The 14,323-nt window shown below is 41.0% G+C and overlaps 1 protein-coding gene across 4 annotated transcripts in view; it reads right to left on the bottom strand.

Annotated features, from left to right (window-relative positions):
• mtor (mechanistic target of rapamycin kinase) overlaps positions 1–13,544 on the bottom strand; it is a 75,508-nt gene extending 61,964 nt beyond the window's left edge. For 2 of the 4 annotated variants that reach the window (XM_087834225.1, XM_087834227.1), the window contains exons 1-21: positions 13,419–13,544; positions 12,830–12,972; positions 12,427–12,535; positions 12,080–12,312; positions 10,345–10,545; positions 10,097–10,231; positions 9,747–10,022; positions 9,085–9,193; positions 8,639–8,822; positions 8,300–8,428; positions 7,943–8,187; positions 6,589–6,798; positions 6,207–6,412; positions 5,684–5,806; positions 5,396–5,479; positions 5,022–5,177; positions 4,578–4,670; positions 4,352–4,486; positions 3,694–3,823; positions 292–542; positions 85–171 (exon numbers count right to left, since the gene is read on the bottom strand). In XM_087834225.1, coding sequence (XP_087690351.1) covers positions 85–171; positions 292–542; positions 3,694–3,823; positions 4,352–4,486; positions 4,578–4,670; positions 5,022–5,177; positions 5,396–5,479; positions 5,684–5,806; positions 6,207–6,412; positions 6,589–6,798; positions 7,943–8,187; positions 8,300–8,428; positions 8,639–8,822; positions 9,085–9,193; positions 9,747–10,022; positions 10,097–10,231; positions 10,345–10,545; positions 12,080–12,312; positions 12,427–12,535; positions 12,830–12,958 — 3,225 coding nt within the window. In that variant the 5' untranslated portion in view covers positions 12,959–12,972; positions 13,419–13,544. Of the gene's footprint in view, positions 1–84; positions 172–291; positions 543–3,693; positions 3,824–4,351; positions 4,487–4,577; positions 4,671–5,021; positions 5,178–5,395; positions 5,480–5,683; positions 5,807–6,206; positions 6,413–6,588; positions 6,799–7,942; positions 8,188–8,299; positions 8,429–8,638; positions 8,823–9,084; positions 9,194–9,746; positions 10,023–10,096; positions 10,232–10,344; positions 10,546–12,079; positions 12,313–12,426; positions 12,536–12,829; positions 12,973–13,128; positions 13,144–13,418 lie in introns of those variants that run through there. The other 2 variants (XM_087834226.1, XM_087834228.1) reach the window with 2 other exon arrangements.
• Between the last annotated feature and the right edge of the window lie 779 nt (positions 13,545–14,323).

Genomic DNA, 14,323 nt, shown 5'->3' with positions numbered 1-14,323 from the left:
TCTTAGCTGTCAGCCTAACTCAAAGGAAAATAAAGAAGGGCTGCATAACGAGTGTTTAGAGATTGGGTTGAAACAGTTACTCACTCTGATGAGGGTGAAGATGTCATCCATATAGGGACGGATGTGAATCTTCACAAAGCACACGACCATTCCCATCTGCTGAAAGAGGAACTGGAGGAAGACAGAAGACAGAGTCTAAGATCTGCTTTGTGAACAGCTGACAAAATAAGAGAAATGCCATAATGAATCTGTCAGGCAGTCTCTTTCCTCTTAATCCACACAACAGCTTACCTCTCGGATACTGGCATCACAGACCCGAATGACATTGAGAAAAGTGGGCATGACCTGAGGCAGGAACTGGACGCACTTTAGGCCCAAAGATTTGAAGATGAAGGTGACCGCCTGGACTACCATAGTGTGGTGGTTGGAGAGTGATGGGTCTCTCAGGATGCGCATCAAAGTGACGATTGCCACAGCAGGGTAAAACTCATCCAGGGGCAGGTTACCCATGTTCACCAGCATTTCACTGGTGCTATAGTCAGCTACAAAAAGAGGACAGTGAGGTTGGTTAGTTTGAATGATGCTGTCATATAAACTATATAAACTATAAAATAAAAAAATAATGATGCAAGAATCTTTTGTGCCATCTCTCCTTCAGTCATACTGATGGAGCAGTTGATGAATGTGACAGTTGTGAGTGGCCATGCTTAAACCCTAGAAATATTTAGTAATTTGCCAAATATAAATCTGACGAGGACATTCTTTCGTCGTAATCACATAATATAATTTCAGCCTGTTGTACAACTTTCAGTCAGATGCAATAAATTGCTCAAATTAACTGCAGTGACTGCAGGATCTAGTTAGCGCTTTAGTCAAGGTTTTACCATTAAGGTAAAAGAAAAAGATGGAATCTCTTCAGCATTTAGTAAATCCCCTCATTCAGCTTAATGAGATCTTAGATTTGCTGGAGACAGTAGGAAACCTAATACTTAAAGTTCTTCCAAAAAATAATCAAAATTTTGTCACAACATAAAGTAACATTCAGCACCTAGGCACTGCCATCACCAGTAAAATATGTACCAGTTTCCATTCCTAATAGATCCAAGAGCACAAGGAGCTGTGTGAGGGTTGCTGAGAATAAAAGATCACGGGGTTTGGGGTTTTATTAGTGCATTAGTTCCATTAATATTTTTGTAATAGGGAATACAAAGCAGCTCTCGTCGTCCATTTATCTTTGCGGGGCTATTAAATTTTACAAGGCACCTGAGAATACAAATGTGTGGTATTCAGCCTTTTACTACTGTTTCAGCTGCTTGAATGTCTCCCCTTAGACGCCGAGGACTAAAAGTTAGCTTTTTAATATTTCAGTATTCACCAAGTCAAGATTCACGATGGTGATAAATGATAACAATCTGTATTTATCGGCAAACAAACAGGCATTAGTGTAGCCAAGTGAAGCAAGAGTAGTGTAATAATTCAGGTGAATGGGACGAATAGGAACTGTTAACTATTCCTAATAGCATGTAAAAAATATAGCAACTCCCAAGGGGACATGAAGCGTTTCATCACTTTTATGACTGTTGTGTTCTGTAATGATCTGACTGGTCTAATTTAAAGTCAGGTGAGGAGATGGAACTAGACAGTCAACTCCCAGAAACCTACAAAAAAAAAAAAAAAAAAAGTGGTCCGAGATACTAGTGTTTCAGACAGTGACCCTAACAAATCAAATTCGCCAACAGATATACGACCTCTAGTTCTGGTCACAGTCTATTTAGCTGGAGAACAAACTGGTAAAACCATTACCATACTGTCCAAGGTCATTCTGAGACACATGACTGGATCAGACGAGTGGAGATCTGCATTTTCCACACACGAGGCGTGTGACCGAAGACAGATGTGCATTATTAGAGAAATTCACAATATCCAGACCGTTTTTGATGCACAACCACCAAGTTGTGTTCTGAGAGTTTTATCATACTCAGAGAAATAATCCAAGAGTTTAAAGTCAAACCCACTACGAGCAAGAAAAACATTTTTACATCTTTTGTTACTTCTAACAGATAACATAGGGTATATTAAGATCCACCCACATTGTGTTTAGCACTGTTATTCAAAAATCTGTCAGCTGGGTTAAGATCAATGTCATTAATCCTGTTTTGGACATATTGTTTATTGCAACAAACATATTGACCAAAAAGCCTTTTAACAGGCAATGCTGAGTTATTCAGCTGATATGGTAATACGTTTACGCAAATTCGGACTGCACCAGTAATCCGTGCACCCCGTAAAGAAAAAGAGTGACGTATATCACTGATATTCTATTAAACAGATGCTTGAAATCTGTCTAAAGTGGGTCACATTAAATTTAATATCAGCACTTCAAAAAGTCCTACTCCAGTTGTGGTGCTTATATTTCCCTCCAAACTGGCAGACTCTTGTTCTGAAGGATTTTTAGTTGGGTTTAGATCAGACAGCAGCCAGATATAAGATCCCAAAGAATAAAAAACTCCCACAAAAGGCAAACCCAAAGCCGCTGATGCTGTTGACTTTTCAAATACAAGGGCAAGACCTTAAAAGATTGTGTTTTGTCTTGTCGGCGTAGACATATCTCCTCCCTGCACTCCATTTTAAATGATTTGTAGATTTATTAAATGTAAAACAGCCAATGAGTAAAGCATAATCTTCAGTGTTTTTTCAAAAGACAGTTTCACTGGCTTTATGTGGGCCCCAGGGCAGCTGTGGCTACAACTGTAGCTTGCCTCCACCAGTGTGTGAATGTGAGAGTGAATGAATAGTGGAATTGTAAAGCGCTTTGGGGGTTCCCGAAAAGCGCTATATAAATGCAATCCATGATTATTATTATTATTATTTATGGGAGCCAGATTCGGCAATTCCTAAAACTGTAAAACTGAAGATGAAATCGGTTCCTCACTCGAGGGATCACATTCTGACCTAAGAAAAACTGCTGCGTGGCGTATTTAACTCACGGCAATTTCTGGAGCACTGACCTATAACTACATCGAGATGATGATTTTACGTGCACACATGATTGCATGGTGTCACCTCCCAGCAAGAAGGTGCCTGACTGGGGCCTTTCTGTTTTAATTCAAAGTCATCATCAACTTGGTACTGTGAGGTAAAGATCTTACAAAATTAGAAAGAAAAAGCCAACCATCAGACAATCCCATATGAGCACAGAGTTGGTGATGATGGAAAGAAAGGGGGTTGTCTAACACAACCAGCTGTGACGCAAAGGGCACAACACCAACAATGAGAGAGAGCCCACAAATAAAGATCATAATGTCTCATCAATACGAACAACTCTGCGATTAAAAGTAAATGACTAGAGCGCAATCTGGAAGAAAATACCCTAAACTCTGACTGAAGAGTCAAACAACATTATGATAAATGCAGTAAACGCAGCACAAAGCTACAATAACATCAAGTCTATATACAAACTCTTGACAACACTATTCATCAGGCTCATAATGCAGACTCACTAAAATTACAGCAACAGTCCCAAGTTCCACTGTGAGATGTGAAAATGGGTTCGTGCTCATTTAGAGACTTTCCAGCTGTTGTACTGAAAATACTGCTGTAAGTCTGAGGAATGCAAATAAAAAGTTAATCTAATCCACACTGTGACTCTTGGTGAAAAAAAACTGTCTGTATTAACAGTAATCTGAGACCTACCCGAGTCCTGACTGGACTTGGACTCTGAGAGACTGACAGCAGAGGCATCTCGGGACTGGTCGATCATGCCGATATTCACCTTGTGTTTGTAGGGATCCAGGGCTCCAAGAAGCCCCAGAACACGTATAGCCTGTTGGAAACACAGAGTTAGTGGTCCCTCACAGGAACACAAAATTGAGTATATACCTGGTCATTTTACATAATCTATGTCAAAAGTTCACCAAATTTGGTACCTTAGCTGAGTTTCAAATATATAAGGAAGCTATTGAAAACGAAGTATTCATGGAAAATGGACACTAACAAAAAGTGCTACAGCCAAATAGTAAGAGTGGTTTGAGAAGCTTCTCACCATATAAAGTGAGGGAAGTGCATTCCCTGCACTTTTAACAATATCGTATGTAAGAAATTAAACAATGACAATTTCCACTCAAACTTTTCACATCAAAATGTCCATATATTTATGGAAAATGTGCTTTGCTTCATGCTACATGTCCATATCATTGTAATTCACCAAATCCAATGCATCTACAGAGATCTACACATTAACTCAATGCATGCTGTAAAGTGGTTTCAAGCCTTGCTGGCCTATGAGGTTCCCATTACTACGGTGGGGGAAACGTAAGGTGATCGGCCCACATGGCACAACATTTATTCATACCTCTCTCCTGATGCCCTGGTTTTGTTCAGTCTTGAGGAAGTTAAGCAGCACCTCTAGAAGGGACGGGTACTTGCGGTAGGGCTCCACCACATAGCCTGTACTAGCTACTTGCTGGCCCAGTGTCCACAGAGCCACCTGGTGGAAAGTCAGAGACAGTCATTAACTAATCATCAACAAGAAAAGAGTATACCGTCTGTATTTATTTTTTAAGTTGTTCCTTGTGTACCTGTCGCTTGGCCAGTGATGATGAGTCCTGCAGCATGTCCATAATAATTGGGAAAAGCTCATCCATCCACTTCCTCATCTCTAGGCCACTCACCTGACGGGGCAGAGAAAGAATCAATCAAAACTACAGAAATTTTATAAATTAGCCATTTTCTGTAGAATCACCTAAAGCCAAAAGGGCACTGTTATAAGAACTCGTAACATTTTATAGATAAACTGAAGTGCACAAAACTCAAGGACGCTACAGTGAAAAATAATAGAAGCTAATATTAAAGCTATTAAATAAATTATTTGTCAGAGAATCCATGTGAAATTCTCAAGTCCATGTATATTAGGAACCACCATCACTTACCAAATGTACAATTTATTTTTTTAAATGTGCTTTCAGGCTGCAGACAGATTGTTTTCAAAGTAACATTTACTTTCTGTTATCTGTACTCCCTACATTCTCATGCATCTTTGCTTTGTCTGGGTTCCCAAACAGCTGGGCTTCTGTCTCATCCTGCACTGAGTCTCCCTGAGCATCTCCCGCACTCTGTCTGAACTTCAAAGGCCCTTTAACTGTGACTCCCTGACTGCTTTCAGGGGACCATTCAAGCACCTGGTCAGGGTAGAACAAGGCAAACATCTAAGGGTAAGAGCCTGCAATTACCTTCAATCTCAAGACAAGCTTGGATTTACATTGAAAACTACCCAGATTAAAGATGTACATTTTTTTTATAATTAATTGTGTACAATGGACAATAAATTCTGCTAAGATTTATCTAGTTGCAGTAAACAGCCTATTTATAATTACAAACAGAGTAAAAACAGCCTTACCTGAGCCAACTCGCCAATGGTTGCAAGGACACTAATGACTACTCCAGGGTTAGGGTCTGGGTCTTTAAGCTTGAGGATGAGAGCCTAGAAAAATTAAAAGCAATGTGGTCATTTCCTCATATACTTTGAAATCATTACTTATTTGAAGGCCCATGGAAATGAGGATGTAATGGACCTCAGCTTTTACTTATTAGCATAGGCCTACTGGGAACACGAAGCCCCTTTCAGTCTGGTTTAGATTCATACACACTTATCCACCATTACAACGGAGAACTTGCAAAGCAGTACCTTGAGGATGGGTTCCATATAAGGACGTATAAGTCGGGGCGCATTGGAGACCAGGTGACCAAGCATACGAGCACTCTGCTCTTTGTTCCTGCCGACACCGCTGTGCTCCAATTCTGTTAAGATCTGCAGAAAAATGATAATGTTAGCACAGCACATGCACTCATCTTCATCTGGAATACATTTAATAAGCTTAAGTCGTGGAAAACACAAAGGCATTTAGACAAAAATCAGTTGTGACTTTGTACTACAGAGGTGTGTGTGTGTGTTTTGAGTTTTCAGCTTAGCATAATATCATGGCCTTTGCTGCCCCCTAAAGGTATCCAACTGAAACGCAAGCAGGTAATTGTCACAAGAAAATGATGAATGTAGAAGCCAAGCGTTTGCAAAACTGTTGAATACTTGCATGCCATCTTTGGCATGCAAGGAATCCTAATGAACAAATTTAATGGTTTAAATAAATTAAAACATTATGTCTAATGCAATAAATAAAACTCGTATTGAGCCATTACTGTGCCTCTCATACCTGGATGAGCATCTTGCGTAGGAAGGGCATAACAAAGGCAGGGTTCATGCTGCTCAGGCGTCCGATCGTGCAGATTGCCAGCTCTCTGATCTCAAACACCTCATCATTCAGGGCAACAAACAACGCCTGCAAGTTTTCAGCCTGGGCGAGGTGAGCATCAAAGCGTTCATCAAGTGACGCCAGCACGCAGTATCGGATATCTGGATCTACAGGAAATCAGGGACAAAAATCAGACTGGCTTTCTTTATCACTTTTATTTTTTATCCGTTGCCATAATGGATCACTGTAGCTGTTAACAGTTCTGAAGCCTCACACCATAAAAGCAACAAAACAAAATAAATCTGCATAGTAATGCCGACTTCCTTTTCTGTGCATTTGTTACCTGGATCAGTGATGCCAACAACTAGCAGCTTGCTGAGAACATCTGCAACAACCTGCACAGCGGTCTGGCTGACAACATGGCCGCTGATCAGGTGGATGGAGGGAGTAAGCAGGCGTGAGCAAGTCCGAGCTGCCTCCATTCGGATTTCTTTGTGTTCGCTGTTCAAGAAGTGATCAGCACAGTGGCGCACAAACTGGGTGAGGGAATGTCCTGGGGAAAGACGTTCATGTAGAATAATCAAAATACAACTGCTTTTATTTTATTTTTTTTAGTAGTATTAATATCCTGGTAGATAATAACAGCATTTTTGTTGCTTATTTTATGTAAAACAAACAACACTGACTTGATTTATCCTATAATGGCGTTTCTTCTTCATTTGTCTATTTGGGATTCTAAAACTCAATAGGAAGTCGGGTGGTTTGTTTCAGTGGAGACTGAATTACTTAACTAAATATCCAATGTTACCCCAGCTTTTGCGCTAAAATGCAAACCTATCCAGCAGTCTGCTGAGGAATGACACCAAAGACTGATCATTTTTCTCCCCAGTTTCTCTGCTGGAGAACAAAAAACTAGTCATCTCGGTGACAGGCTGAAGAGACGCTATTTATATCGACCACTGAAAGATGGGCACAGTCATCAGCACAACTGCCCCGGCCATTTCTGCAGTTCACATAATCATTTCTTTTGGTCCACATTTTTGTCACCGCTGGCGGCTCCAATGACTTACGAGTGACAGTTTAAGCCTAGTTTAAAAACATATTTCATTTTCAACTTCACTGCATGTGATATAGAGTGCATAGACAGCAAAACTGCACCACTTATTTCTTATGATCATTCAGGACAGTAATGCCACTACTCTCTAAATAATTTCTTCAGCAAGCCCAACTTATCACTGCACCCTTGCCCATTAGAACAGTATAATAAAAAAAATGGCTAGCTACAAAATGCAACGGATTGTTGGGTGAGGAGAGCAACAGCCATTCGGTATCGAGTTTAAATTCTTAACCTCTGTCTTTTGTTGTTGTTTTAATTTATATACCATTTCTAATTCCACTGTGTTTTCACGGTGTTCCTTTGGATTCACCGTTTTTTGCATTTTTGTGTTGCTTTAAATTCCATTGCTCTATTTTGCTTCTTCTAATTCTACCCTGGTTTTAATCCCATTGTTGTAAAGCACTTTGTAATTCTGTTATAAGTGCTAATGAAAAAACATTTGCTTGCTTGCTTGTGTATTACAATGCAACACTGTGCTGTGAAACACTGGGTCCTGGACTTTGACACATACTACTGACCTAAAATTTTATGCAGGAAAAGAATCCATCACACAGATATACGTTTTGTTTAAGGTTCTTACCTTCAAATTCAAAGCTTCCCAGGGTTCGCAGGGCCAGGGTGATGCTGCCAACATCACTAGCCTCTGGAATGTTAGTGAGGCTTGGTGAGGCTAGCTGGTGAGCCAGGCCTTTGGGCATGCCAGGGTGACGCAATGGCTTGTGCATTAATACCAAAGAGAGCATCTTCAGCAAACCATCCTGTATATCTTTCTTCAGCTGGGGGATTTGACGGCTCAGATCGTACAGCACTGCAGTAAGTGCAGGACTAGACCAGAACAACAGACAAACAATCCAATCAAACCCAAGCATTCATTTGAAAATTACATGACTCAGAGCAGAAACTGAATTGCTAAAAAAGTTCTTTGAAGATGTCCTACCTGAGGCCCACAGCAAGCATAGGCTCAAGCAGTTCTTTGATGTCTGGCTGGATGCTGGGACCCATGGCTCTAGAAAGCATGCTAATACACGTAAACACTGTAGCATCCACCTGCATGGTCTTCTGCCTCCTGCACAGATGAAAGATCAGTAAGTGAAACTGTGCATAGACAGCAACATGGTTTTTTTAATTCACAACTCCACTGAGCAAATTCTACCCATAATATAATTTTAGACTTTTTCAGCCTTTAGGTTTAAGGGACACTGTAATGTAACGTTTAATATGTCACTATTTAATAAATGATACATTTTTTAAAAAATTGTTAGAAACAATAACTGACTTGTGTGCAAAGTCCTTGGGTGGCAGGGCAGCCTTGATGATCTCAAGGATCTTGGAGAGGTACGGCTGGATTTCTGTCCTCACAGCCACAACCAGCAGCCCCAAAGCCTGGAAAGCTGCCGTCCTCTCCTTCTCCTTCTTCAGGCAGCCCAGCAGGTAGCCCATAGTGTCTGACAAATACTGGTCTGCACAGCAAATGAACATCCACATGGCACATAATCTTTTTTTCCTATTAGCTACAACACATTCATTTAAGCAAGCGGTAGAAACCCTGGTAGTGACATTTCAAAAGGTAGCCTGAAAAGTACTAACCATGACCTACTTACATCACAATAGTAACCATATATAGACCAAATGTGCATAGTGATTGAAAACAATACATGGCTTCAAGTTCTCACATAAAATTTGCACCAAACTGATAATCACATATGTGTTAATTAAACCCACCTGTAAAGGTATGCGGCTGGAAGGCAGCCAAGCGTGGAAGCAGGTTGAGGATGGTCATCTGGATCAGAGGATTTTTGCTGGTCCTGTATTTCAGCACCCACCTACACACCTGGATATTTACACAAAAGCTTCCTCAATTATTCAGTCAGATGACTACCACAGGTATGACTTCAACTGCCTAACCTCAAGCAAACTCACAAACACATTTTCCAACACACTATCCAAGTTAGTGCATAGAGAAAACATCAAAGACTGATACCAGCACTCTGACTGTCAAAAAAAAAAAACCGTGAAAATTTTCGTATTTTTCAAAACGTTTAACTCTTTCCCCCATAAAGACAACATTTGATGACATCCCCTGTACCCTTAATGATGACTTTTGACATCAGTATGTATTAAGAAAGCCATGATTTGACAACAATTACAATAGTTTCCATGTTTTTCCAAAGGGGAGCTGCATATGCAGAAACCACCCTCACTAACATCTGATTCCAAACTCAGTCAACAGTATGCACGAAACTATATGTCTAAACTCTGTTCAGTGCATTTATCATGGCAGCTAAAGTCCTTGAGTGCCAAGGATTTTAGTCCAAGGTATTTTCACATTACATTAATATACAATTACACTTTTACAATGCATTTTGTCTGTAGTTAAAACCTACCTGGTCAAATCGCTCCTCCATCAACTCACGGCAGTAGCGACTCTCCACCAGAGAGCTCTTGGCGGGTACCGGTGTGGCCCCAAAGCTGGGGAAGCCTTGAGGTGTGCTGTAGCCCAACAAGCCTAAGAGGGCGTTGGACTGCTGCGGCTGCACCGACTGGAAGCTGGTGAAGGGTGTGATGTGGCGGGGCTTTGTTCCAAACCCCATCAGTTCCTTGCAGTACTTATCGTGGACCAGCTGCTGCTGTGTGATCTCCTCCATCTCCTCGCGCATACGCTGGTGGGAAATAAGACTGTGAGCGGACTGGATTTTACCACTGATAATGTGTCCAAGCTGATATCCGACCTCACCTCTCCCTCCATGCTGCTGATGCGAACCAGCTCATTCAGGATCAGAAGAGCGCCGTGGACCCTGTCGTCACGATTCATCCCTTTCTCTTTGGCCAAAGTCTCATCAAAGCCTTTTTCTGCCTCTTCAAAGGTTTGCTGTCACAGAAAAAAAAAACCCACTCATGTCACCGCTTTAAAAAACAAACAAACTCTCCAATACTTTAATTAGAATAACACATGATTTGCCGGTGTACAGTTACATTTCTTACTTTGTACCACTGTGGTTTCTGCATTTCCTTTGTCTCTCTCTGAGTGGTGAGGATGAGACAGGCTCGCAGGGCAGACACAGCACCTTCTCGGATGGCCTGCTTAGGATCCCATACTGCGTAAAAGATGTTGTCAAAGAACGGCTGGACTTGCTGGAAGAAGAAGGTGGGTGCACTCACAGCCAGCTCCCTCAACACCAAAACCTGGAAGAGATTGCAAAACGAAAGTAATGCAGGCGTGCACTGCTCCACATTTTTTATTTTACCAAAATACACCTGAGAAACCTGAAATCTTCTTTTTCAACGATCTGTTCGCCAAAACAAAATCCACATATGATCCTAAAATAGCTTGACATAAAATTTTGACTGTCGCTGTTTGAATTCTGAAGCAACTATAAGCTGGGAATGTCCTGTATGTAGTTATGTTACGTTGCTTGTTTAAATGTGTAGGTGTGCCCTGCTTTCTCTCCTTGTTTTAGGTACTGTCCCTTTCATTTGACTCCACTGCAGTGTCTGTGGTGCGTACCATTTGAAGCTGCAAATCGAAATTTCAGATTTCCCAAATGGTGTTTTCAACTGGAATGCCCTCTGAAGCTGGACTTCCAACTCAGCTGTAGCCAGACGGGCGGGGCTGAGATAGATTTTGGTCGCCCGACCGGAGATATCGCTAGCCCCGGGACATCGGGCTAGCAATTTTGCGAGCCCTGGAAAGTCTGCACAGCCTCACCAACCCCGACTTCACAATCCAGGATAGCGACAGTGCATGTAAATAATAGTAAAACTGTAAATCTTGTCAGCTGTACTGCCACTGCAATGTATTTGTGACTCGTTAGATAAGCGGAGCACTGACCACACTGTGATGCTACTGATATATGGATGGCTCCATCTTGCTAAGGAGCAAAACAGATCCCGTTTTTCCTTACTTTTTCAATTTTACTGCTGGAACACATTCCACTTGGGAGTGAAATCACTGATCTCTTTACACAACCAATCCTATGTGTGTTCTTCTGACCATTTACTCCTACGTAGTGCATTTTGATCACTTAAATTTTTTTAGCTTGTAGGATTTGTTGTTTTTTTCTTTCGTTTTGGCACAGCTCAACTATGAATTTTAGTTTTTTTATTGCCAATTTGGTCTCCCCGTACTCTTTTACAAATATTTCCCAACAACATCATGTGGACATTCTCGGGAAAGTAACAAGGTTTAATATTCTACAGCCACTAGAAATGGGAAAATGGTAATTGCATAATAAGCTAAATAAAACATAGAAAAAGGCAAGCACATTCTCTCATTTTCTAATTTTGCAGCGTTCAGGATTTTTCTGGACTATGAGTGTGATGCCCCAGCCAATAATAACAGTGTCTGGGGTCGGTACTCTATAAAAACATAGAGACCGGGTTGCATCAACATCTTGTCAAGCTTCTCTGCTTTCAGGTTTTGCTGACGCCACAGCTGGGCGACACCCACCCACACGCACACGCACACAGAACAGAGCAAAGAGGAAATCAGAACAAGAATGTGCTGATATTTGGGGTATGAGAGTGCATATGAAGTAGTACTTGTGCCTTCAACCCAAAACACACTAGAGGAACTTTCAACACTGCCTTCACTACAGCAATAGATAAAGTTATTACAGCTCCCAACGTGCCCACATTTCCAGCAAATGTAAACACCACCAATATGTGGTTTTATTTGAACAGCAAACACCACAGTGACTGTTGTCTGCTAGTGACTTACTGCAGCATGGCGTCTCCCTTCATTTCTGTCGGCTCCCAACCACTCCAGGGCTCTCTTCACTTCAAACTCCACATACTCAGCCGTAAAGGTGTCCCCCGCCATAGAAAGGTGGCCCATAGCTTTAGAGGCCATCTCCATCACCACGGGGTCACTGGAAGGGAGCAGGTTGCGGAGGTAGTTGGCGAATCGACTGATCCTGGTGGCATTGCCTCCTTCAACTCCAATTAGACTCACTGATGAAAACAATAATCATTTTATAGTGATAGAAACTAAGAGATCTTAAATAAGTCCAAAATTGACAGCACTTAAAAACATAACAATTTTAACAACGTTTTATTAATGCTTACCTATGGCAAGAATCCCTCCTTTCTTTTCATTCACATCAGAGCTGGACACCAGCTCAAATATGTGGTGGTTCAACTCATCGTAGAACGTAGTAGCTTCATCTTGGCTTAACTGTGGGACAAGACCAGTGTCAAAAAGTATGGAAACAGGAAGGAATTGATGACATGAATTTGTACCATGATATGACAAAGAGGGGGGAAAAGGAGAGGAAAATGCTTCCTAATATTGTTTCATAAGTCACTACATAACATTTACAACTGAACTGATTTGGGGATTCATGTCTACTTGTGAAACTCTAGAACTCTAAACAACTAGTGGGCAACAATCTTGATTAAGAATCCAGTATACTAAGTGGTTTTCCAATGACAGTTTTTTAATTATGCACATATAGCTTATTGCTGTTACCTCTCTGAGTTCTGTAGTCACATAGTGCTGCAGGTCTTTGGCAGATTTTGCTCGAGTGTCTTCATTTCGACTCTTCAGTCCACTGACAAACTGCTGCAGCACAGTGGCTGTGCCTGATATGATCACCATTTGGACGGCCTAATCTGCATGGGGGAGGGCGACATATGTGGTTTCAATGCAACATTCCGGGTTATTAAACAACCAGTATCTAAAAACAACAACAAGGTAAACAGTACACATGGAAAGAAGGAATGCAAGCGCTAATCTGATAAAACACCAGGTTAATGTTGTTAACTGACATTGGTCCCAGCTAGCTAACGTGCCTGGTTAGCTAATAAAACAAGCTGCAAGGCTTGCTAGTTATTAGGAAATATACATCAGACTTCTTTACGCAACTAATACAAAACCGGAGACGCCTGGGTAGTTGCAGTGTAATAGGTGAAATCAGAGCCTCATGAGTGTTTCGTGCTTGTTTTGATTAGCTCGAGCTAGTGCTAATGTTAAGCTATTTCCCGTGACAACCCAATAGCAAGGAGGCAAAGTCGCTTTGTAGCACTTACGTGTTTGTATTAAATGCCGAACACTTAACTGCTATTCGATTTATCCGGAATATCTCTCATTGTACGTCTACCTGGCCAACACTGCGCAAGGTTGGCTAGCTGAGGTATCTGTGATGAATTAGCTCGAGTTAGCGATACACACGGAACTTCACAAGCGTCAAGTTGCGCAGTCTGCGCTGAGCTGAGCGCAACTCACACGTCCTTGAGTGTAGTTTCCAGAGCCTGTCGTCTTTTTATGTTAATGTTTTTTGAGGCCCAGTACTCTAGTTACTCAACATTTTTACTCCGGTATACTTTTAAAATTAAAATAATTTTAATAATTATTATTATTAAAATTACTTATAATTTTACAGTTTTATAGTTTGTGCTCTTCCCCTGACTAAATGCAATTAATCTGGTGTACTACAGGCAGACATAATCTCATGGTGTAGCTACTTAATAACAATAATGATAGTCGTACGCTTTAGTTCACCATGAGTACAAAGCAGCCTTGTAAGAACATTTATGGCTCCATAACGGAGGCCTTTCATACATTTGTTCTTCAGAATAAATGTATGAAAGGCCTCCGTTATGGAGCCATAAATGTTCTGAAACACACACACACATATATATAACTGTATCCATACTGTCATGTCAGGGAGTTTTTTTTGTTTGTTTGTTGTTGTTGTTGTTGTTGATCTGGTGGAGGAAATGAGCCCAACACTGTTGAGAATTTAGATAATTTAATAAGATATACAGTATAAGCATATCAGAACGAGGTACACAAACTATAAAGCTTTGATCTCCTTGTCAGGACATGAATGAAAACACACTTTGAATACAGATAATAATAAGATATTTAAGTGTACAAAAAGCGTCCACTACACGCAGCAGCCTGTGTGACTGTTTTTTATTTTGCTGTTCAACTTACAACCTCTTGGGGGAGACATTGACC

This window comes from Neolamprologus brichardi, chromosome 20 (genome assembly GCF_056152115.1).
Source record: "Neolamprologus brichardi isolate AB-2024 chromosome 20, ASM5615211v1, whole genome shotgun sequence".
Taxonomy (NCBI): domain Eukaryota; kingdom Metazoa; phylum Chordata; class Actinopteri; order Cichliformes; family Cichlidae; genus Neolamprologus; species Neolamprologus brichardi.
Note: the sequence above shows the minus strand (reverse complement) of the source record. Positions and strands in the feature narration are given on the sequence as shown.